This window comes from Blennius ocellaris, assembly GCF_963422515.1.
Source record: "Blennius ocellaris genome assembly, chromosome: 2".
NCBI lineage: Eukaryota > Metazoa > Chordata > Actinopteri > Blenniiformes > Blenniidae > Blennius > Blennius ocellaris.
The window spans coordinates 14,959,045-14,981,209 of record NC_137651.1 but is presented as its reverse complement, the minus strand read 5'-3'; the positions used below and the strand labels follow the sequence as shown (position 1 = coordinate 14,981,209).

The 22,165-nt window shown below is 40.1% G+C and overlaps 3 protein-coding genes across 3 annotated transcripts; all 3 read left to right on the top strand.

Annotated features, from left to right (window-relative positions):
- Window positions 1-12,139: 12,139 nt before the first annotated feature.
- Window positions 12,140-14,540, top strand: polr2i (RNA polymerase II subunit I). Its single transcript, XM_080502943.1, has 6 exons — window positions 12,140-12,280; window positions 12,427-12,481; window positions 13,209-13,282; window positions 13,486-13,560; window positions 13,637-13,688; window positions 14,184-14,540. Exons 1-6 carry the CDS (start codon window positions 12,219-12,221, stop codon window positions 14,244-14,246), a joined length of 381 nt encoding a protein of 126 aa, XP_080359069.1. The 5' UTR covers window positions 12,140-12,218; the 3' UTR covers window positions 14,247-14,540.
- Window positions 14,541-16,979: 2,439 nt separating this feature from the next.
- pglyrp5 (peptidoglycan recognition protein 5) lies at window positions 16,980-18,178 on the top strand. The gene is made up of 4 exons (XM_080513289.1): window positions 16,980-17,029; window positions 17,120-17,315; window positions 17,509-17,627; window positions 17,817-18,178. The coding sequence occupies exons 1-4, from the start codon at window positions 17,011-17,013 to the stop codon at window positions 17,990-17,992; spliced, it is 510 nt and encodes a 169-aa protein (XP_080369415.1). The 5' UTR covers window positions 16,980-17,010; the 3' UTR covers window positions 17,993-18,178.
- A 2,491-nt stretch (window positions 18,179-20,669) lies between these two features.
- On the top strand, window positions 20,670-21,878 carry foxg1c (forkhead box G1c; the record flags this gene model as incomplete). The annotated part of the gene is made up of 1 exon (XM_080503008.1): window positions 20,670-21,878. One exon carries the CDS (start codon window positions 20,670-20,672, stop codon window positions 21,876-21,878), a length of 1,209 nt encoding a protein of 402 aa, XP_080359134.1.
- Between the last annotated feature and the right edge of the window lie 287 nt (window positions 21,879-22,165).

Here is a 22,165-nt window from a genome sequence, read left to right as displayed (position 1 = left end):
TTATCTCTTACAGATATGAAGCTTGTAAACAGGATCTTTATCCGAATGGATACTGACGCCGCCCTGAGCCTCAGTCAAGGGATGCGTGATGTTGGAAGGATGCAGAATTCATAAAGTCTGATTATCAAGAGATACTTTTATCACATTTAAGGAAATGTGTCATAGACAGTATTTCACATCCTTCTGCAGATTTAAAAAATAAAATGCAAAGATATTCAAAAGTCAAAGTACAAATCTTTTTTAGACATTTTACAGTGTTTTACATTTACATACGTCTGGCCCACGGATCAAGGCGTATGTGGGCCCTAAACTAAGCTGAGTTTGCCACCCACTTTATACACAATGTTCATTAAAGTGACTGTTGGAATTTTTAAAGATCTGATATGAATCAGTGTGAAGCGAAAGTGTGACTTATGTTCTTTGAATTCAGTTTCCATGATCGCAAATGTACAGTTCCAGTCCTGATGACAGATTTGGACTTGGAGAACAGAAGTATTCATGAAAATGTCAGGTTGCAGTCAAGCAGTCAACTGGATTAAAACTTCAGCTATTAAATGTGGTCTCCAAGCTAGTAGATTACGAAACACTTGTCAGAGTAGTGATCTGTGCTGATTTCCCAAAGATTACCCTGTTTTTGTTGCTTTTCATCACCATGATAAAAAAAACAACTTTTCTTAATTTTTTTTCACATAAAGCATCTGCGTCAGTAGTAATTTCTTTTATAGTTAACTTTAAACCTAATTTCCAGTGTTTTAAAGTGAATGCTGTAAAATCACAAATTCATAAGAAATGCAAACAATTTGGATAGCCTGAACATAATTTTTTACAAAGTTTTACACAAGAGCAGTTATTATAGCTAACAGAGAAATAACGCAAAATACATCCGAATCACCAGAAAATAATTGTCTTTATTGTGAGGAAAATGTTTTATTGTCCAGTTTGAATCATACAATCATATTACAGTAAAGACTTTCTTATTATGTACAAGTTAGTCACAACGAGCCTACACACAAAATATAGGACTATGAAATGACTAGAGCTCTCAGTAGCATCTACATCTAGAGCTGCCTTCCTGTTTGGGGTTCACATTATGTGACAAAGCAACTGAGTGTCCACTCCGGTCCAAAAAAAAAGAGAAGTAGTTTTCCTCTGACCAATGACTTTTGCAACACTGTGAGAATTAAGATCGTCCCTCATCGTGTGTCATTTGTATTACGCACAGTGAGACGTCTGATATGTGACGTGGCCATCATTTAGTAAGTTACACAAGAATATACCATGACTGCATTTCTATCAGATTCCCAATAAACTTTGTGATGCTCCACAGACTCAAGCAAATAGCAGAGAACAGTCAACAAACACAGTTAAACTGTGTTGATAAATACAACCCCCCCCCCCCCCCCCCCCAAATGCAGACGTATTATCAAGTGAATGTCCGCAAAAGTCACCTGCAGGGTGAAAATGGTGATTTCTGAGGAGAACGTGTAATAAGATATGGGTTGATGTGTACAAAATGAGCAAAACATAAAGGAAAGACAAAATTGTTGCTGTGGCAGGATGTGGCCATGAGTCCACAAAGATCTTCAAATTTAGGACATAATAAAGGAAATGAAACAACAAAATCACAACGTCAGCAAAATGTTCCCTAAAATAATAATAAGAAAAAAACTACAAGATACTGAAATCAAGGTCTGCGTGTGTGTGTGTGTGTGTGTGTGTGTGTGTGTGTGTGTGTGTGTGTGTGTGTGTGTGTGTGTGTGTGTGTGTGTGTGTGTGTGTGTGTGTGTGTGTGTGTGTGTGTGTGTGTGTGTGTGTGTGTGTGTGTGTGTGTGCGTGTGTGTGTGTGCGTGCGTGCGTGTGTGTGCGTATGTGTGTGTTCCCATGGTGAGTTGTGTTTTTGTGCTTTGATATGAATGAGAAAATGTCCCAGCTGGCATGTTTGTTGTTTAATCTCTACAACATATTGTGATACTTGTTTTCTTGTTTTCTTCGTGGTCTTAGTCGGTGTGTCGGGACGTTTTCCTTACGGGCTCACACAGGTGAAGACTTCTCGGAGGTAATGTCAGTTGAAGGCCGGAGCGCTGCTTGGTGGAAGTGTAGGAGTGTCGTCTCTGAACGCATCCGACTGCAGGTCTGCAGAGAATTAAACACCCTGTGCTTATTTCGTCTGATTGTTAAACATTCAACAATGAAATTGTGGTGTTGCACAACATAGCCAACAGCTCCTATTTTCACTGTTATTTCCACTGAAGCCTGACTCAGAATTAAACTGCTGAAACATATCATCTGAAAGTTGATTCACACAATATATTCACAGTTTTATCTTTTCACTATTGTCGTATATGTAATCTAAGCTCTTAAATGGGGATAAACTGTGTTCATGTCATGTTCAGGTCATGCAGTTTCAGGCTAATTAGGTTAATCTGAACTCAGAATCGGGTTTATTCTCAAGTATCGTTTAAACAATACGAGGAATTAGCTTTTATGACATTGGTGCAACACAGGAGAACAAACTCTGCACAAGTGTAACATTATTTCTTGGAACTGAATCAGCAAAAGTGTTTTTTAATGTCTTAAAAGTAAAACTAATCAACTCTTTGAAATCACATGTTTGATGGAATCTTGTGACACTGAGGGTCATGGTGCCTGTTACAGCTTCCTCATGGTGGATCACGGAGCTCGAAACAGATTTGCACTGAAAGGTATTTGTCGGTTTATGCTGAAGTGATTTGGTGTAAAGATGTATTTCCTGCTCATATTCTTTGTTTTATATAATCAAGTCACTCAGAATCTGTCATGCAAGGAATTGTCCTTATTCTCAGGCAGCTACATTAGTGACATTAGGAATCGTAGTTAGACTACATGAATGCATGTCTTTACTCATTATCATTATTGGTGTCTGTAAATCAAAAAAAAGCTTGGGTTGTCATGGGAAACTGAAGACTGTGTTTATTTTCGTATTGATTGTCCAACTTGCCAGAGATGAAGTCATGAGTCTAAATCAGTGATACACACAGGAAAACGCACACGCACGTTCCCATCCAGGTTTAGAGAAGTGAAATCCCTGCTGATTGCATGACAGCTGCAGCTGCTTACTTCTCCACTTCAGACATATTTTTAAAATAAGGCAGAAACCCAAAATAAGAGCTGGCCACAGGGAGCAATTTGAGGTTTTCAAACTGCCAGCTGAAGAAATCAAAGCCGAGCCTTGTACGGGTAGAAAAATACCAAACCTCACCAATAAGTGTCAAGCCCGGCTGGTTCAGTATCACCGACGTCTCCTCTTCCTCCTCTTCCTCATCTTCTCCCCAGTCTGCGATGTTGGCTGGGGGGATGCACTGCTCTAAGAACAGGTCCTCCTCGTCCTCCTCCATGTCCATGTTCTCCGGGGGCCAGCGCAGCTCTCCGCTCTCCACCTCGCTGAGCTCGGTGGGCTCCACGACGATGGAGGGGAGTCGCTCCTTTTCGTGCCCGCGGTCCTGGCTGTTCAGGGACGTCTCTGCGCTCAGGACGACCTCAACGGGGTCAGGGAAGATCTGGAGAGGGATCAAGAGGTTGGAAGGTAATTTTTTACAAGATACTTCAACATCTGTTGAATTATCTGTGAATTACAGCGACCGATTCTCTTCAAATGAAACATATTGACTGTATGGTAAAACACTAAAAGTTAAAAAGTAACCTCATCACTATTTGTGCCTACTAAACCTTAAGGTACTTCAGAGAATTGATTTGGTTCAATCAACCTAAAAAGAAGACACAGGAATTCAAAACCTTTTGGTTTGAGTACAAACATTTAGGCTTGGTTGCCTCATTTGGATTATTGAGCTATTAATTGTTTCTTCCATCATCATGAGGCGAGTGTACTTCAGGTGACGACATAGACAAATACACACACAGCCAACATAGCGCTTTCATCACTTCACTCGGTTTTATATTGACTCACATTTAGTTTCTGCCGACCTTCTCACCTTGATTGTTACTGCAACTTGCCAACTGCAAACTCTTCACTCACTTTAATCTCAACCTCATCTTCACCTCAGTCCAACCAGAGAGCATGTCTTCACCTCAAACTGGAGTGATTTGTGTGTCTCACACACACACACACACACACACACACACACACACACACACACACAAATCTGAGGATGGCCACGGTATAGTTGAGCCTACCCGGAATGGCAACCTCTGCTCCTTCCTTTGCATGTCTTCGCAGTCTGGATCTTGACCACTCATCTCCTCCATTCCTCTGTCGATGAAATGAAGTCACAATGAGGCAAATGGACAAACTATAAAACTAAAAAAACATGCATTAAACATCATCGGCATGTGAACCATCTCTACGTCTCTTCAGGATTCTCTAAATGTGCAGAAACATTGTAGAAAAACAACCGAAGTTAAATTTATTTAATCTGTTAAGTCTTTTTCGGAGTGGCCTTTGGATCTGTCACTACAATCCAGTTTCCGAAAAATGAAATCTTCACAGTCATTCCAGTTTACTGGCTGATGCATGGCTGTGTTGTTTTCACTGAGACATGTGTGTCCTTCGCTGCGTACGAGCAAGAATCACAGTTCCCAGCCTTTAGTAGGACACTCAGTGACACTGAGTGAATTCACATCATCCGGTTTTCTATGAAATGTCATGATTGCCCCCTCGTACCCCAGTGTCATGGCTGAATTACAGGAGGATCACAACATCCGACAGGCTTTCCGTTGGTCAAAGATTTCCTGTCCTACATCTCACCACCCAAAGCTGGACAGCCAATGGGAAATTATGACACTGTACACACACACACACACATACACGCACACACGCACACACACACATGTCAGATTAGTGCAGAGCTCAAATAGGGTTTGATACAAAATGGATTACGTAGTTTGGCACTCATATCTATCGTTTTATTTATTTATTTTTCTGGATGGAATCCTAACTGAACAAATGCCTTGTTTTGGCTCGGTTATCTCTGCCACAGTACTTTGAGCTGTATGAGCCAAAGCAGATTGTGATCAGGGACATAAATGTCCAATTTACTTCTATTTTCATTTCCCCTCCCAAAAAAAAAAAAAAATGTAATTTTTTTTTTTGTCGTGACATTTGCCTGTTCACACTCTGAAGTGTCTATATTAGAACCCCTTGTTTTGGTGACATATACAAGTCAGCTTCAATCTGTTTACAGTCTCCTGAAAAGCCGTCGGGGAGGGATTAAGAAGGCCGGAGGATCTGTCTGAATCCGCTTTTCCTCCCTCTCTCCTGCTCTTTCTCTCTTTTTCCCGCTGTGTCTCGCTGTTCGTCCTCCCTCCATAAGTACCAATCACGCTGTGTTGGCTGGTGTAATGGCACAATCTGCTAAATCTAGCGCAATCTTTAATGAAATTTCAACTGGAAGGCAAATCTAATCCACAGACTTTCTGTTTTTAGACACTGTTTTGGGTTATTTCCTCTTCTTCTTTTTTTTTTTAATCTTTTGTAAATCACTCTTGAATTCTTTCTGGACAGGTAGTTAGTGTTAATGTTCATGTTAATATTTTATACAGTTGACCAGGAGGATGAGGAGCATGATGAATTTTTGTACCGCTCTTGGGGAACAAAACAGAGTTCGACATTGGGTTTACAATGCTGAAAGAAAAAATAAATTGTGAATGCAGCTATCCCCTAACAGCCTAAGATGGAAATTGACCTTTTGATATTGTACTTATTCATTCAGAGTTTTTTCTTTTAATACTACAAAGTTGTCTGCTCCACAGGATTAAACATGAGTTGATTTGTCCATGAGTGTGTTGACATCTACAGAGGCTGGAATCTGTTCTCAAAGGTCACTGTGGAAGCACAGACATTATATAAACACTAACAACAAGATGCACTATGATACTGTAACTCAACACAACAAAAAATTATATATTTTAATTTAATTATGTCATTTTTCTTTTATTATGCATATTATTAGGTTATCATATGTGAGATAAGACTTGAAGGTTGTTCTTCAATAAAACTGCTGTTAAATTGCACAATTTACACTTAATCACAAGTAAAAGTACTCAAACTGCTAACTACTTCCAGTATCAAACTGTATTTACAGTATTAGCTATTTCTACCTATTAGTAATTGCATTTTCAATAAGATGCATTTGTTTCAATAACAAACAGGCTATGATAATGACAATTAAACACAAAATGGTTATCAATCAGGAAGTTTCTCTATGAAAGGGTAAAAGCTGTTTGTTACAAAATTACAAATCATAAAGTTTATATATGAATTGAAATAGATATTCATGAGCAAGTAACGCTTTTAAAGGTTGTGCAGTAGATTACATGGTGTAAACTGAAGTTTGACAAAACTACTTGAAAATGCTATTAAATTACAATGATGTCCGTATTTGTGAATTCATTGCATCCTTTTAGGCACCCATAGCTTTTTGTGGGAGGCCACTCTCATTTATGCAAACATCTGCTCTGACACTTTCATAGATTTAGCTCAAGTTGAGTCTGCACCCTGATGAATGCCAGACAAACTTCAGTGTGAAGTAAAGATGTTTAAAACAGACGTGTGTCTAAAAAACAAGGTTTGTTTTGACTTGAGTGAAGTGATTTTCAGCGTCATCACTTTGATCGACATGTTCATTGTGTAATTTGACAAATGAAGAAACACTAAGCCAGTTTGCACCAGCCGTCAAAACGAGGACGCCCTGTTCTCATGCAAATAGGATCAGCTTTTGGTAGAGGCTATCATTTTTGACCCACTTGTGAATGTGCGTGGTCCCACAATTCAATTTCTGATATTGCGCTGTGGACAAGTGTGTCAGGCTAAGCTCTTTGTGTGCCACCTGGGATGGAAACTTTCAGCAGCTATTATGATGAAGAAGCTTAACCTCCATGTAATCCCTCTCATATACACTTGCTCTGACACCTGCACATTTCAACTCGGTCGGTAAACAAGTGTTTGCTTGTCCAGCACGCCACACCCTGTGGCAGAAGAGAAAAACGTCACTTTCATCGACTGATTACCAGCTGATTAGTAAAATGTACCATATTGCTGAGAACAATATTCCTTTGAAATAAGTGCAGACTGGAAGCTTTTATTTGTTTCTTATTTATGATTAAAAAAAATCTCTTTTTTTTGGAATCTTGCCACCTCAGAAAGGCTTCATGTCATTTTATATACCTCCCCACAAAAAAGTGCAACAGTCAGATAAGAAACTTTGCTTCTTTGCAACGTGCTGCGGTTGTGCAAGGGTAAAATGTTACTGAAGAAACTCTGAGGTAACACTGTTGCAGTCCTCAAAAGTTTCCTCTTTTATAAAGACCAATTAGTGCTTCGCCTGCGATGGTAGCGCTGGATCGTTGCGTGATTTTAAAGTGTTATAGGATTAAAGAAGCCTCGTAGAGGTTGTCCTGACAGAACCCATTCACAGGCCGGTTTTGCTCTTGACCTCTCAAGACGTCAGTAAATCTCTCAAAGTCTCGTAGTTTATAGTTTGTTCTGGTCTGGACCTGTTGGTTTCTCACTTCTTCCATTTCTTTACACACATATCTGGACAAATGGTCAACTACATCCTCAAACACACACGCATGCACACACATGCACACATGCACACGCGCACACACACACACACACACACACACACACACACACACACACACACACACACACACACACACACACACACACACACACACACACACACACGGTGCAAATGCAACATCCTATTGCTCTGGCATCTCAGCATGATCCTAATACTGAGTTACTATTTTCACATAATACTCAGAGACAGAAACTACTTGTGAACTAATTTCCAAACCGGATTGAGTCTTTGTAAATAGCATAATATTCCATACATGTCAGATTTAAGCCATTTATTTTATTTTCAGGTTGAGTCTTGAGTATTTCAGGTTGAGTTCTCTGACAAAGGACTCATATCATTTTGAAAGGTTTTATCGGCCGTTTCCTCATCATTGGAAATGCATAAATGACACTACGTATGTGTGATTGCAACTACTTTCGAAACAACTGTACTAGACTGAAAATGAGCATGTGAACCTCTCCAGCTGGATCACAGCCGGACTCCACCTGCTGAAAACTTTAACCGCAAACGAAATTAATCTTGCGGGATAATTATGTGATCAACGAAGCTAATACTTTTTCTTACTTTGGTTTTATCATCCGATCTCACTTGTATGTATCAGAAGGTGAGCCTTCACCAAGCATCCACAGTTTGGATCTTTTCATGAAGTGATTTCATGAACGCATTAAAAAGTCGGTGAGGAGCGCACCGATAGAAAAACTCACACTTCTTGTGGCTTCTTACCCCTCACTTGCTGTCAGGCAGAAGTCTTCTCCATCTTGGCACAGCTCCACGGTGGTGAAGCTTGGCCCCTCCACCTCCAGTACAGGTGACACGGGAGGGGGTGCAGCAGGGGGTGAGAAGCTCCTGCAGCATTCCCCCTCTGCAGAGTCCTCCGGTCGGTTTGTGGCCTCCAGGGCGAAGCCTGGAAGAGCGGTGGAATCCTAAATCCTCAGCGGCCCTGTGTTCCTGGAGTCTTCGGCTGTCTCACAGCTCGGGTCAATGCTGAGTCCCTCTTCCTTCCCAAATCCTACATGCACTTCCTTGTTTCCAGAATCCAACTTCCTCCCTCATGTCTCCCTCGGGATCTCTGCCGGTCCCACCCCACCGCCTGGCTTTGGAGAGGAGCAGGATTAGCGTCGCTTTCGATTACCAAGGCTGGACGGATGACGTGTGCGGGCTTGATGGTCTTCTCTGATGAGTTGGCACACTGGGTCATGAGTGCATCTGTGAAGAAACGTGTACTCGAGAGGACACAAGTCACATGACCCCAGTTTGTTGCTGATGCAAGTCACATCAACCAAAAGAGAAGCTCAACTGCTGCCAAGGTGGAGAGGTTTTGGGTTTTTATGATGATGTTTCTCTCCATTTTGTTAATCCGGCCTGTCTGCCCATCCCATCTCTCTCTCTCTCGTTCTCTCTTTCTCTCACTCTCTCTTTCTCTCTCTCCCTCTCTCTCACACCCCCACTGTGTGTGCCATGCTGCTCCATCAGTGGATTTAGATTTGGCCGATTCATGGAATTAGCCCTGGGATCAAGGACTGACGGGTGGGGAGGGGATATAGATTATATATATATAACAGGCAACAACTATTGCTAAACAAATGGAGCGCAGCTAACAGCAGTGTGTAATCCCCTCTGGCAGCTAAGTCAACAGTCTATATATGGAACAAGGTAGAGAAGGAGCAGGTGACGTGTGAAGGGCGTCCAGCTCCTGCAGAGCCTGAAATAATTTTCTATGAATGAAACACTGGTAATATAAGACTCACTACTGGAGGCATCGATATGCAGCCAGTCTACTCTAAATGAGCTGTCCAGGGGTATTTACTGACATTAAGGAAATCGACTTGCACTTTTAAAAGATATGTATAAGTGGCCACATGGTGGCGCAGTGGTGGGGAGGTTGCCGGTTTGGATCTGTCTGTGTGTTGTTTGCATGTTTTTCATGTATGTGTGTAGTTTTCTCTACTTAGTTAGCTTAGCTTGGTTTGGGATTCCAGCACCTTGTTAGCCTGACCTGGATAAAGCAGAATAAGTACACGTATAGCTGGTGTCTTGTGCAACAGTTAATTTAACAGAGATATCTATTGTTAAGACATTACAGTCTACTGAACACAAATACTGTTCCCATGGCTGTATATGCCCTTCATGTAGGCTAAGGAAAAGCCACCGCCAAATTGTCACCACAAGGAAGAGTGTCTCCCCAAGTGAGTGGATTCTGGAATAGAAAGTAGAAAAACTACTTCCAAATTTTAAAAAAAAATTCCTTTATTGGTTTTCTGAGCTGGACAGAAGCACACAGCAGAAGGTTCGTGTGTCATTTGATGTGTTTTGCAAGTGAGCTTGTTCACTTTAGATAACATGGGAGTTCCATAAGAGTACGAGTATTTTCAAAGGGGGGAGAGTAGGCAGTTATCCTCACTGTGTTTGTTAATTATGACGTTGTGTGCAATATCAGCTAAGATAAACAAATTGCTATGAGAAGTTGCAGACCCTGTTGTTCCTCTGTGTTAGATGTATTAATTACGGTACACAAGGTCTATAATGTCATAGACAAATAGTACTATTTAATGTAAAGCATTATTTGAGCCAGTAAAAACACACCCTGGATTGGTTTTGTGAGTTGGACAGAAGCACAAGTCTGAAGGTTTATGTCATGCGTGTTTTGTAGAATTCAAGTAAACATATAAGAAAACCAGTTGAATCAGATGGGCTAAACCTACTATTTTTATCAATTTATTTATTTTTGATTTTATATTTACTTGATATATTTTACTTCTTTCTTGGACACATGTACTGTGATGCATTGCATACAAACATTATGTTAAATTCACCTAAACACAGAAACTTGTTGTTTTTAACACCTTCAGTTTCAGCATTTCTGATGCCCCTGGACGTGGAGATAGTTCCTCTTTTCGTCTCCATCAGGTAAAAATTTTAAAAAACTGATGTTATTACAATACACCCAACTTTGGAATTTTGAAAACAAAAAATAAAAAGGTAATTCTATATGGTTGATAAATTAAACATGTTTTGATTGGAAAGGTACAGTGTTGCTGCTTTTTGTGACACAGCTCGGAATATTATCATACGGTATGATCTCCCAGGAGTTGTAGCTTTTACAGCCAAGCTGAATGTGGAGGACAGTTATCCCCGTGACACTGGAGTCCTGAAGTTTCGCATTGTACTGGTTAATGAGGGAGGAGGCTACAACCCTGACATGGGCATCTTCACCTGCCCCATGGATGGATTCTACCAATTCACCTTTTCAGTGTATGATTGACAAGAATAAAATTAAAGTGGACAAATTACTAACAGCAGGTACTTTTCATCAAATATTTCAATCTGGGATGATTTCATACCTCTGGTGGGCCGGTTCTGGCCCAGAGGCTAAGTGTTTGACACCATATATTTTGAGCTGAGTGTCCTTGTGAATGTCTTATATCATCAAATTGCATGGAAAAAGTCAATTCACTTGTTTGAACATCACGAACATTGACTTTCCAAACAGAAAGCTTATAATTATTTGAGGCATACAAGGTGTATTTTTGCTGAGCTGCCAGGAATTTAAATAATGTCGACTCATCTGTCAGTTTCAACACTGTGTCCAATGTTATTTTGTCTTGGTCTTTTTGACTGCTTACTTCCTCAATGTCAAGATGCCTGACATACCCTGTTCATGTTAAGAGGCCTCAGGAAGGAAATGAACACCTTTTCTGTGAGGTTTTCTGTAAAATTGTTTGCAGAGAACAGCATAATGCAACATATGACACTGGAGTTCACTGGGCTGAGAACATCAATATCAAATTGTTTTAAAATAAAAAAATTTTACTCAATCAGTACAACGTGATTGTTTGGCAATGTTGTCTGAATTAATACAAAGTTGATTTAAATAACTGTAATTTGGCATAATTTTCTTGGAAAATATGTCAATAAAATGAAACCACTGAATCTGGAACATTGATTCAGTGGTTAACATCTTGTGTCGTGAGATTCATTGGATTAAGTCTCCCTACTTCTATGGGTCCTGCAGCCTCCTTTAATCCAAAGGCATGCATGACATGTCAACTCTGATAGATTGGCAAACTGCCCTGGGTGAATCGTGTCTGTCAAATTGATCTGACTCCAGGTAAAAATGCGTAAGCAAGTATAGAAAAATTAATGAGAGACACAACTGTAGTTAGGTTAAAAAAATATGTGCACCTGAATGTGCTTTAATGCCTCAGAATAAACAGTTCATAGAAAAACTGCTTTAGTCAAATATTATTAAACATGATGGAGACATGTATAAAAAGACGGGATGAAATGAGATAGACACCAGCTACATTAATTTTTATAACTGACAGAAGCTATGACACAATGTCTGATTGTGTAACATTTTGTTTTAAATATTTTATTATCTGCTGCAAAAATAAAATTACAAAATGTGCCATTTTTGTATTTTTTTTTTATTTAATAATTATTTTTGTTTTATTCTATTTTATTTTAGTTTAGTTTATTTGACCTCCAAACCTTGAGGAGGCGCTCTCGTGGAAAAAAAAAAAAGGCAACGCATGCGCTCACGCTCTGTTTTCAAACGAGCTACATCCGCGGAGGAGGCAGACGTGGAGAGACGTGTGTTCAAACTTTTGCTTTAATATTCAGTAAATAGCTCAGAACATGGATTTAGACAGTGGAACCTACGAGCCCGGGTTTGTTGGGATCCGGTTTTGTCAAGAATGGTGAGTTTGCGGTCGTGGAGCGAATGGAAAGCTTGGCCGAGCACGTTAGCAGTGTGCTAGCAAGTACTTACATACGCTTAAGTCACACTGAAACAAATACTGTCACCAGAGCACAATCTCAATAAACATTTTACTTTCCCTTCCAGTAATAACATGTTATACCCGAAAGAGGACAAGGAAAACCGCATCCTGCTTTACGCGGTAAGTCTCCAGCGAGTGTGCGAGTAAATGAGATGTCTAATGTTTATAAAGATGATTATAACCTACAGAATGGGAAGGCTTTCCAACAGTAAATTGTGAAGTCGATCGTACCAGTTATTAGGAGTTTTCTAATCTATTTTGAGCCGTTCAATTAGGGACGGTTGTAGTTTGCGTCCACTGCAACTGTATTGTTCAACATCCAACAGTCCCTTTGTGTTGTTTAGTGAATGGCGGATCTTCAAGGATCAACTCGGGCTACTCAATAAAACGCAAAATTATCAACATAACACATATCAAGAGACTGTCTATTAGTTATGTGTCCATGCACTGTGCAGCCATGTTGTGCATAACGACAAAGTCCAACTGCTCGAGGTTGTGTTTACAACAGCGATTATTTCACTTAGTTTCTCCATGATTTCATTATTTACTTTTAACGGAAGTTGCTTAAAACATTGCATTGTATCCTAATATTGCGCAGCCTGAATAGACGTCACTGTTCACATACATATTCACCGTTATTTAAGCACCTTTCATAGACTACAACCTTTACATTTAGAAATCTTTACCTCTAAAGTTAAACAGTCCAGCAAACGCTTCATCTGCTTAGATCACTATGCTCTTGTGTCCATTGTCAGGTCTGTTCCATGCAAGTGTTTTATGGAATCTTGGATCTGATAAATATTTCAATATGTAGGTATGTTTAACTTTATCTCCCCCTTCCCAACAGTGCCGAAATTGTGACTACCAACAAGAAGCAGACAACAGCTGTATCTATGTCAACAAAATCACCCATGAGGTTGAGTAAGTAACTGCAGTGCCTCTTACAAGAACAAGAAATGTATTTATCCAGTTGAATGAACACATTTTTCTGCTTTATTATGTGACAGCCTGAACTGAACATTGTGTGTATTGACACATATTGTGTGGAAATCCTGTGAGGGACCTATCTATTTAATAAAAACTACTGCTGTGCCATCAACCATCTCATTCTTGCTATTTTCCAGTGAACTGACACAAATTATCGCAGACGTATCTCAGGACCCAACGCTGCCAAGAACAGAGGACCACCCCTGTCCCAAGTGAGCTTCATCACTTGACTCTGACCTCTGTATTGACAACTTGATGTTTTTTTGATTAATTTATTTGTCTTTTCAGGTGTGGACACAAGGAGGCAGTGTTCTTTCAGTCACACAGTATGAATGCTGAGGTAAGGAGGATTACTTATTATGAAATACAGCATACATGCTTTTAAAGTGTTTTAACAGTGTAACATTTCAGAACCATATTCCTATAGCAACCATCATTTTAATAAAGATTTAAATGCTTATTCAATTCAAATAAATTCAAGTAATTGATACAATGAAATAAACTAACGTGATTTAAGCATTTTTTTTTTGTTTGTTTTATTTATGTTTTTAACCTCTAAATCATGAAAATTAAAATATATGAGGATGTTACAGCATTTTATCAGATGAGTTATTGTTGGGGGTTTTTTACCCAGAGGTTATGATAAACCATGAAGATTTGTAATATGCTAATTTAAAAGATTTCTTTTGGATTGTACAAAATTGCTATATTGACTGTTCCTGTAATATTATAAACCAGTGTAACTTGTAGCTCTTATGTTTTGATTGTAGAATAAGATGGAATTAGCCTTGTTTTTGTCTATGTTTTCTCAAATGCTCTGTTCTGTCCCTCGCAGGATGCTATGCGACTCTACTATGTGTGTACGGCCCCTCATTGTGGACACCGGTGGACAGAATAAAGCCAGACAGTCATGGAGATATCAAGGATTTCCAATTGTAGAGTGTGTATTCCCAGGAAATGCAGAACTCAAGTTGAGGAAGTTTTATTCCTTCCATGCCAGACAAATACCAGCACGAACTCATAATAGGGAGTGGTGTGACTCATAAGAATACATCAGGTTTGTGACAGAGCAGCACATCTGGCTTCTTCAGTTATGTTTTCCTGATTTTACATGATAACTGTAGTAGTTTTGGGGTTTTTTTTTATAGCAATTGTCAGTTTCAATTGTGTTGTATTAAAAACATTGCCTTTTTCCTAACGTTTCCTCTGTTTTGTCACCTCGACGAAAGAGGTGTTTTGGATGCCATTTGTTTCCGTGTGACTTCAAAGGTGGAGGAAAACCATCCAAACATTTCATAATGAACCTGGTGAAGTGTGGGGCAATCTGGGGTGAATTTATTTCAGTGATCAAACGATAACCGTAACATTCATCCAGAACAAACAAACTATTATCATATACAGGTACAGCTTGCATAATTAAAAAAACTATTTAAAATTTAGACTTGTATGGAAAAACACAAACTGCAATAAATACATATATTCTTAAAATGTGATCGTGTTATTCGTGTTTTTTTCTTTTTTTGAACTGGATTTCATTATGTACAATTTTCAAAAATGCTTGAAATCCATTCATTTACATGTTCTGAGTTTTGAGGTGATATAGCTGTGTCCTCCACGTTCTGCTGGTTCCTCCTCTGGGTGGAATCTGTGGTGTTCTCTGCCATGTGGGGATGTGAGGTTTTGGGGGGGGAACTACATTACCCTCTAATTGTTTTATTAGATTAAGCAATTATTCAGTAATAAACACATCAAACAGAAATCTCGTTTTTTTTTTTAACAAGAACAAGTCAATGGCTTCACTGTCCTGATCTGGACATACAGCCAAAAGAATTTAAGTCAATTATTGAGCGGCCAGCTGGTGTTTACCTGACAGAAATACATTAAACCGGTATGTTTCTGGGTCTATTATGGTAACAAGTGAATGCAGCTCTTATAAAATCTTACTGGAGAAAAATCACAGACTGGTAAAGAAGAATTCACTTTGCATTGGGATTGTTCTTTTCAGAAACTTAATAATGTATAAATGTTAGACAAAATCAGACCACAGCCTCTGATGTATATAAACACATGCATTCTCTTTAACCTCTGATTTCCAGTTCAAGGTACCCAACTGGGAACTATTCCTACCACCCACAGTATAATATCAGCGTCTTCATTTTGTCTGCTCACTCACATAAACATGAACATCAGGAGTATGCACCTGAATCGCAATCTGTGATCTGGTTGCCTCTTACTGTTTTTTCTTCTACAGTCAAAAGAGAAACTCATGTCCTTCTGTTGAACTCAGGTGGTGTTTCAACTCAACACAGACAGGAAGTATTTAGCTTCCCCTGCATGAGTGACACTGCACCCTGCATGCTGCCGTGTGAGAAGTGATATCTTTTCGTGTACTTTTGGTTTGGATGCACTTTTGTGTGTGTGTGTGTGGGGGGGTACGTTTTGTACACATGCATATCGCTTTGGATGAAAACGTCCATTTTGCGAAATTATAGAGCAAATTTGTCAAAATGGTGCCAATTCATTCAAAACTATCAAAAAATGTATTCATAAGATAATAAGACAAGTATTTACCGATGTATGAATGTAGAGATAGATGTTTGAACTTGTGTTAAAATTTGTTAATTGCCTGAGCCTCTTCCCAAACAGTGTAGTTATTGTCATTATACGTTAATAATGCAGTGATTAATTTTCAGGAAGTTTTGCGAAGAGCAGAAGTGCACATCACTCAGTACTCTTAGGGTATTCTTGAGTGTCTGAAACGTTGGTGACAACTGTTATGAAGTCTTGTTGGGATAGAGCCCTTAATGAATCTGCTACATGAGTCACAACCCGACAAAATCCTTTAAATGGCCTCTTAAGAATACTTCAAATGAGTAAATCAGGTTTTTAGCAATATAAATGAGTCACTTCAGTTGTCATCACAGTAATCCATATGCAGCTCATGCCACTCCTTAACTAATTTCCCAATTTTGGGTAAGCCAAACATGGCAACCGAAGTTGCAGAACAGGTAACACTGACGTCTTTCTCAAATTTTCCCACGACCTGAATTTGAAGCACCATGTTGACTCAGTGAAAACAAAGCGTGACAAAACCTCACATTCCCACTTTGTGGTCCAATTCAAGAGGGTTAGTCCCAAATGCATGTTTCTGGACTGTGAGAAGGAACCCTGAAAGAAAGTTTCCAAAATCCTCACAGAAGGGGCCAGGACAATCTACATCCTTTTTTTGTTTGTTTGTTTGTTTGTTTTTGCAGTGTCAAGAAAAGTAATTCCACCAATATTTTTGGGAAGTAATTAATAATTGAATGCCTGTCTCATGTACAACAAATTCCATGCTTGGTGCATGTGGAATAAACCTCTACTTTTTAAAAATTATTATTCTGTGAATGTGCACAATGTTTAGTCACTGTACTTTTACACACTTCCTCCTTTTTTTCAGACTTGTATCTTCCACATGATTCTCTATATGCGTGTTGGGTAACTGTGGAACTGTCACATTTCATGTCAGTCAACCAGTTGGAAAAAACATCAGGGTTGATCAAATAAAGACTTTAACGTGTGACAGCAGAGAACAAGGAAGGTGTACTTCCCAAGGCACGCCCTCTCTAAAGCAGACATTGATAAGGGAGCAGCACACTCCATTGACACTCAGAAGTTCAACAATGACTGCTGCTCTATCAGGTATGAATACACACAACTCCAGAATGACATTTTCAGGTATGACACAGGTCAACTTGTAACACTGAATGTACTTTTTAATTCTCTTTTCAGTGAGTATCGTTTCAAGGGCGGACTGGGGTGCAGCTAAGCCGGTAAAAAGGACAACTTTAAAAGGTCCTGCTCAGATGGTTATTATACATCACACTGCTGTGGCCAAATGCCAGAGCCTGCAAGAGTGCAAGGACCAACTTGTCAGCATTCAGTCATATCATATGAAAAGCAGATCCTTTGACGATATTGGATACAAGTGAGTACCCGTCTGACTCGTTCAAAATGTTACAAGAAATTGTTGCTTGAAACAAGAAAAATGGCATATTCCCTGTGTTTTTACTTGAGCAAAGTGGACATATTCAGCCCCTCCAAAAAAAAAAAAAAAAAAAGTATTCCTTCTCTTCTCTTTTAATGTGATGTTATTGAAATTAATTTTCTGTTTTGGTCAGCTTTCTGGTCGGAGGTGATGGCACTCTGTTTGAGGGTCGCGGCTGGGGTGTTGTCGGGGCACATGCAAGAGGCCACAATGAAAATTCACTTGGGATTGCTTTCATGGGGAATTATAACGGTAAGCACTCCTCTATGTGTCTTTACAACACTCCGAGGATGTCAAGTCTAAGTATCAGCTCTCGGGAGGTGAAAAGCCTCCACACACAGTATCTATTTATTTTTTTTGTGGGGTTATGTTTATTTATTTTATGAATTTTAAACATGTATATTTGACATGTCGTGATGATTCTGTTTGATTGGTTTCCAGATGATGAACTCAGCCCAGAGGCAATAAGCTCAGTGAAAAAACTGCTTCAGTTTGGAGTGAGCAAGAACTTTCTGGAGGAAAAGTATGTCCTGAAAGGACATAAAGATCTTGGACAGACAGAGTGTCCAGGGAACAACCTTTACGCTGCACTACCACAGCTGAGGAACACGTGTTAACGCCTGCAGCAGGTCAACAGAGGAAAACTTTAAACATATAGCTGATTCAGCGTTTGTCCTAATTTTGCATGTTGATTAAACAACTAGTAATTTAGGTATGTGTCCAAAATCTAATCTAAATGTTTTGTAATAGTCACTCTAGAGGTTAAACACTAATTCACCCGTTGCTTTTGTATTTCCATAAACTGAGTAGAGATGGCATGTTATTTGGGGTAATGTCACAGATCTGTCAGGGTACACTAACTCCTCCAGCAGAGGGAGCCATCATATGGGGGTAGGATCAGACCAATGGCCACATCCGTCCCCCAGTTGAACAACTAAACCGTTAAAGACCAATGAAAATGCGTTTACATTTCGATTTGAATGCATTGTTTTATCATTTGTATTCATTTTTGGTGCCATATAAGTGCAATATTACTCAGGTGTGTAATTCACCCATGTACACGTTTTAGTTATTCGTTGTGCAAAGAAAGATTGCAATTGGTGTAATCTTTTCAATCTTTTATCATCACATCAATATCGTCTGAAATAAAAAAAAAAAAAATGAAATCCCAGAAATGTTGTGACTGTTTCATTTGGCTGTTGTTCATCCCAGTACTGGTTTGGGCTCAATGCTGTACCCTTATAATCGTAAACTGTTCGTGAAAGAGTGGTGTCCTTAAGGGTGTCATTAAATAAACAGTCTACAACACAAGACATGCCAGCAAGAAGAAAATTCCAAGGAGGTGATATTGAGACAACAATGCACAAAAAGTTTCCAACAAGTGTTCTCTTGTGCAGCTCAGGGATCAAATTTAGAAAAGGTGTGGAGATGTAACAGACTATTCTAGTTGTCTTGTCTGACAGTCGATCTCTAAGCCGTGGTTTCACAGTGCCAAATAACAGTAACAGGAGTTCACAAAACATGGCTTAGAAGTTAACTAGAACCGTGCAAACTTGGACTACATCGTTCCCCCACCTAACGACGAATAACTTTGTTGAATGCCACTTTTCAAAAGAGTTTTTATTTTTGTTATTATTTTTGACTTATTATTGATAGCTGTACTATTTTGGTCCTGTTTTGATAACTCTACTGCATAGTTCCCCTCCATTTGTTGGATTTTATTATCTTCCCAAAGAGTAAAAGGCAAAATAAATCTCTCTTTAAAAAGCACTGCTTTGAAAAAACTTAAAAAAAACAAACAAACAAACTGTGAAGCATTATCAATGATAATACTGTCTATTCGGTTATGTATTACCTATTGACAGTATTATTCTTGGAATTGTCAAAAATCCTCGTAAAATTAGAAGTACTTCAGACGTTTTTGTTTATCAACTGTCTATTTTGTTATCAGACTTTAAAAGAAACTGCAACATGTCTTCAGAAAAATCCGCTGCTTCAAGCCTCTAGGTAACTAACAAAGGAGGTAAAAACCGATAAGATTCTTGTATCATTTGAAATAATGCTGAATAAAGGTTCGTAGTGGCCCTTTTAAAAAGTGTTGCCCCACATGGCACTTTTCACAATGTGGAAAACCAAGAGTACAGTAACATTCAACAACACCATGTGGATGTGGGTTTGCTATTAAGTGAACCATGAATGAAAACAGCAAAAAAAAGTGTAATTTTGTGACAGCAAATCCAAATCATGGTAGGGTTATATTTGTAGAATTGATTTTATTTATGCATATATTGTTTTTAAATATGGATTCAGTTGCTCGTTTACAGTGTTTGAAGATTGTAGTCAGACTGAGAGCACACAAAGTTACACAGTATTATTTATTTTCTTTTTTTTTTTCCTGAACTGTAAGTATTTCTGTACATATAAATGGTATCAGATTGCTGCAAAGGAGCATTGGGCCTGCAGGCTTCATGGCCTTTTCCTTCCTCTGTGTGGTGATACTGGGTCAAGGCCTGTCTTCTTGTCTGGTCAGCAAAGCATCTAATCATATAAATATGCCACTGAAGCTTTTTGAAATTGCAGGCGTTCACCTGGGATCCCCTTACCCTCAGTAGTTTAGGAATCATTTTGGCCCTGGTTCAATCTGGTCTAATTAGAATGTCGATTAAATTTACACAGACAGAGAGAAAAAAAGTAATTAAGGGATTATGGTGGCCCCGGAGGAACCGCCTGTGTAGGAGGATTGAGTTTCATGAGTCACGGAAGTGTCATAATTACACCTGAAAGTTCACAGATCAGTCACACAGATTGACAGCGCATTCATTCCATACTGTGTTTAGACGTCTCGTGACACGGCAGCACGTACGTGTAGCCTAAAGAACTAAATGTTGGTTTCTTATTGCGTTTTGCTTCAACGAATCACTGTAATAGAAGGGCTAAAAAAAAGTTTTTCAATATGTAAAATGCTCTTTTAATAACATTTTTGGCTTTGTTGAAAATAATTTAGGTTGCGTTTTTATAGAAGAAGACCAAAATCAGTGGAACGTGCGCAATTTACGCACGGTATGGTTCACTTGCAAGTTGAATGACAAAGCGACGCACAGCGCGTTACTGGCAAATGGACCTGTGCCGCCATGATCATGCGCATTTGTTGTCACTGTGTCTAGTCAGAGGTCTTTGGCTCCACACCACTTTCATTGAGCACGTCATTGCTCGGTGGGTGCAGTGACACGCTCCCTCGCCATCTCCGGACAGCACGCAGGAGTCGCAGGAGTGACTTTCACCTTCCAGGCGGAGATGGAGGACTTGAAAACTTCGAACCGACTGTTTCACAAGTCTTCGTTCAGCATCAGCAGCCTGTTGTGGAGGAGAGAGGGGGCGGTGGGAGATCAGGAGGCTCCTTCTCATTCACAGAAAACGCGCCCGGCGCACACTGGGAGAAACAGTGCAGAAGAAAACTTTGTCAGTGAGAAGAACTGTGAAAACTCCAAACAGTGCACTAAAATGGACTGCAAATTGGCTGAGAGACGAGATGGAAACAAGGAAGACGAAACGAAAAGTGGAAAGATTGAAGAAAGTGTTAAACCCGAGAAACCGCCGTTCAGCTACAACGCGCTCATCATGATGGCCATCCGCCAAAGCCCGGAGCGACGGCTCACACTCAACGGCATCTATGAGTTTATCATGGGAAACTTTCCGTACTACCGACAGAACAGACAGGGTTGGCAAAATTCAATCAGGCACAATCTCAGTCTGAACAAGTGCTTTGTGAAAGTCCCGCGCCACTATGATGACCCTGGCAAAGGCAATTACTGGATGTTGGACCCGTGCAGTGAGGACGTCTTCATAGGTGGGACATCGGGGAAACTCAGGCGCAGAGCTGCACCAGGCTCCAGAACCAAGCTGGGTCTGAAAAGGGGAGGAGGTCATTTGATGTCCCCTGGCGCTGCAGCAAGTGTTACTTTGGCCGCAGCAAGTTCGTTTTACTGGCCGGTGCCGCCGTTTCTACCTCTCCAGACGCCAGGACGCACACACCTGAACGCAGGGACCTATCTGAGCGCTCACCCCCGCATCTCCAACCACGCCACTTCGGTGGTTTCACAGCGGGCACGGCTCAGTGCAAGCGCAGCGGACACAGAGCGGTTCGTGCAGACGCACCAGGAGATGTCTTACATCGGACTCAGCTGCGCGCAGTCGCGCGTCCATCAGATTGGCACGGCCTGCACCGCCTTCTCCACGTCCATCCCCGCCTGCACGCTGCCTCTGTCGGATCCTTGCTCTTTTAACGTGATGTCGGGGCAAGCCAGCTACTTTTATTCCCATCAAATACCGTGCGCCGCTGCGTTCAGTCCGTGCCAAGAGGATTGCTCCGTCTCCAAAACGTCTCCGGGACAGTTTTTATCCAAGAGCGCTCACTCGGACCTGGGAGTGTGCTGTAGTGACATTCCAAATTACTACCCTCAAATCTGTTCAAGCCCCCCGTCCTCTTGGAATATAGAGAAATGAATCAGCACACTCACCGCGCATTGCTGAGTTAATCACATCACCAAGGAAAACTATTAAAGCGTCTTCCTTCTACAAATTCAAAGTTGTGGCTGATGAAAAACGCAGAGCGATAGTTGTCGGTGATTTACTTGTATGATAAAGAAGTGTGTCTACAGCGAAATCGGATAATATACTTCAGCGAATCTTATCACATTTGTGCGGGGGAAAAATGTACAGCATATGCGCATGAATAGTGCGCGAAACCACTTACTGGGTCAAATGTCAAAAATGTAATTAACTATGTCTGT